Here is a 347-nt window from a genome sequence, read left to right on the forward strand (position 1 = left end):
TGGCACCCCCAGGCCCCAGCAGGGCAGGGGTGATGCTCACCTTCAGCGTGGCCAGTCCCATCCAGATGTAGCCCGTGTCGGTGAGCAGCGCCAGGCAGCGGCAGCTGAAGGACACGGCCAGCTGCAGGTAGGCACCGGCCGAGGGGCTCAGGCCGGGGGGGGTCTGTGCCAGGGAAGGGGCTGGGGTCACTCCTGGGCACGTGGGACACGCCAGCACCGGTGCTGAGAAACGGGCTGAGGGCCGGTCAGAGGTGGGGTGGAAGGACCGGCCAGGGAGCACGAGGGGTGGAGAACATCCCACGGGACAGGGGAAGGACCTGCCAGGGAGCACCAGGGGCTGGGGAAAA

At 69.7% G+C, this 347-nt stretch overlaps 1 protein-coding gene across 1 annotated transcript in view; it reads right to left on the reverse strand.

The window, feature by feature from the left end:
- The window catches only part of VPS16 (vacuolar protein sorting 16 homolog (S. cerevisiae)), a gene marked incomplete at its 3' end in the record, with an annotated part of 2,398 nt that overhangs the window by 906 nt on the left and 1,145 nt on the right, over positions 1–347 (reverse strand). Inside the window, exon 3 of the mRNA XM_008947346.1 lies at positions 41–163. Within this exon, the coding sequence (XP_008945594.1) occupies positions 41–163 (123 nt within the window). The remainder of the gene's footprint in view (positions 1–40; positions 164–347) is intronic.

Source organism: Merops nubicus, unplaced genomic scaffold (assembly GCF_000691845.1).
Source record: "Merops nubicus isolate BGI_N331 unplaced genomic scaffold, ASM69184v1 scaffold31140, whole genome shotgun sequence".
Taxonomy (NCBI): domain Eukaryota; kingdom Metazoa; phylum Chordata; class Aves; order Coraciiformes; family Meropidae; genus Merops; species Merops nubicus.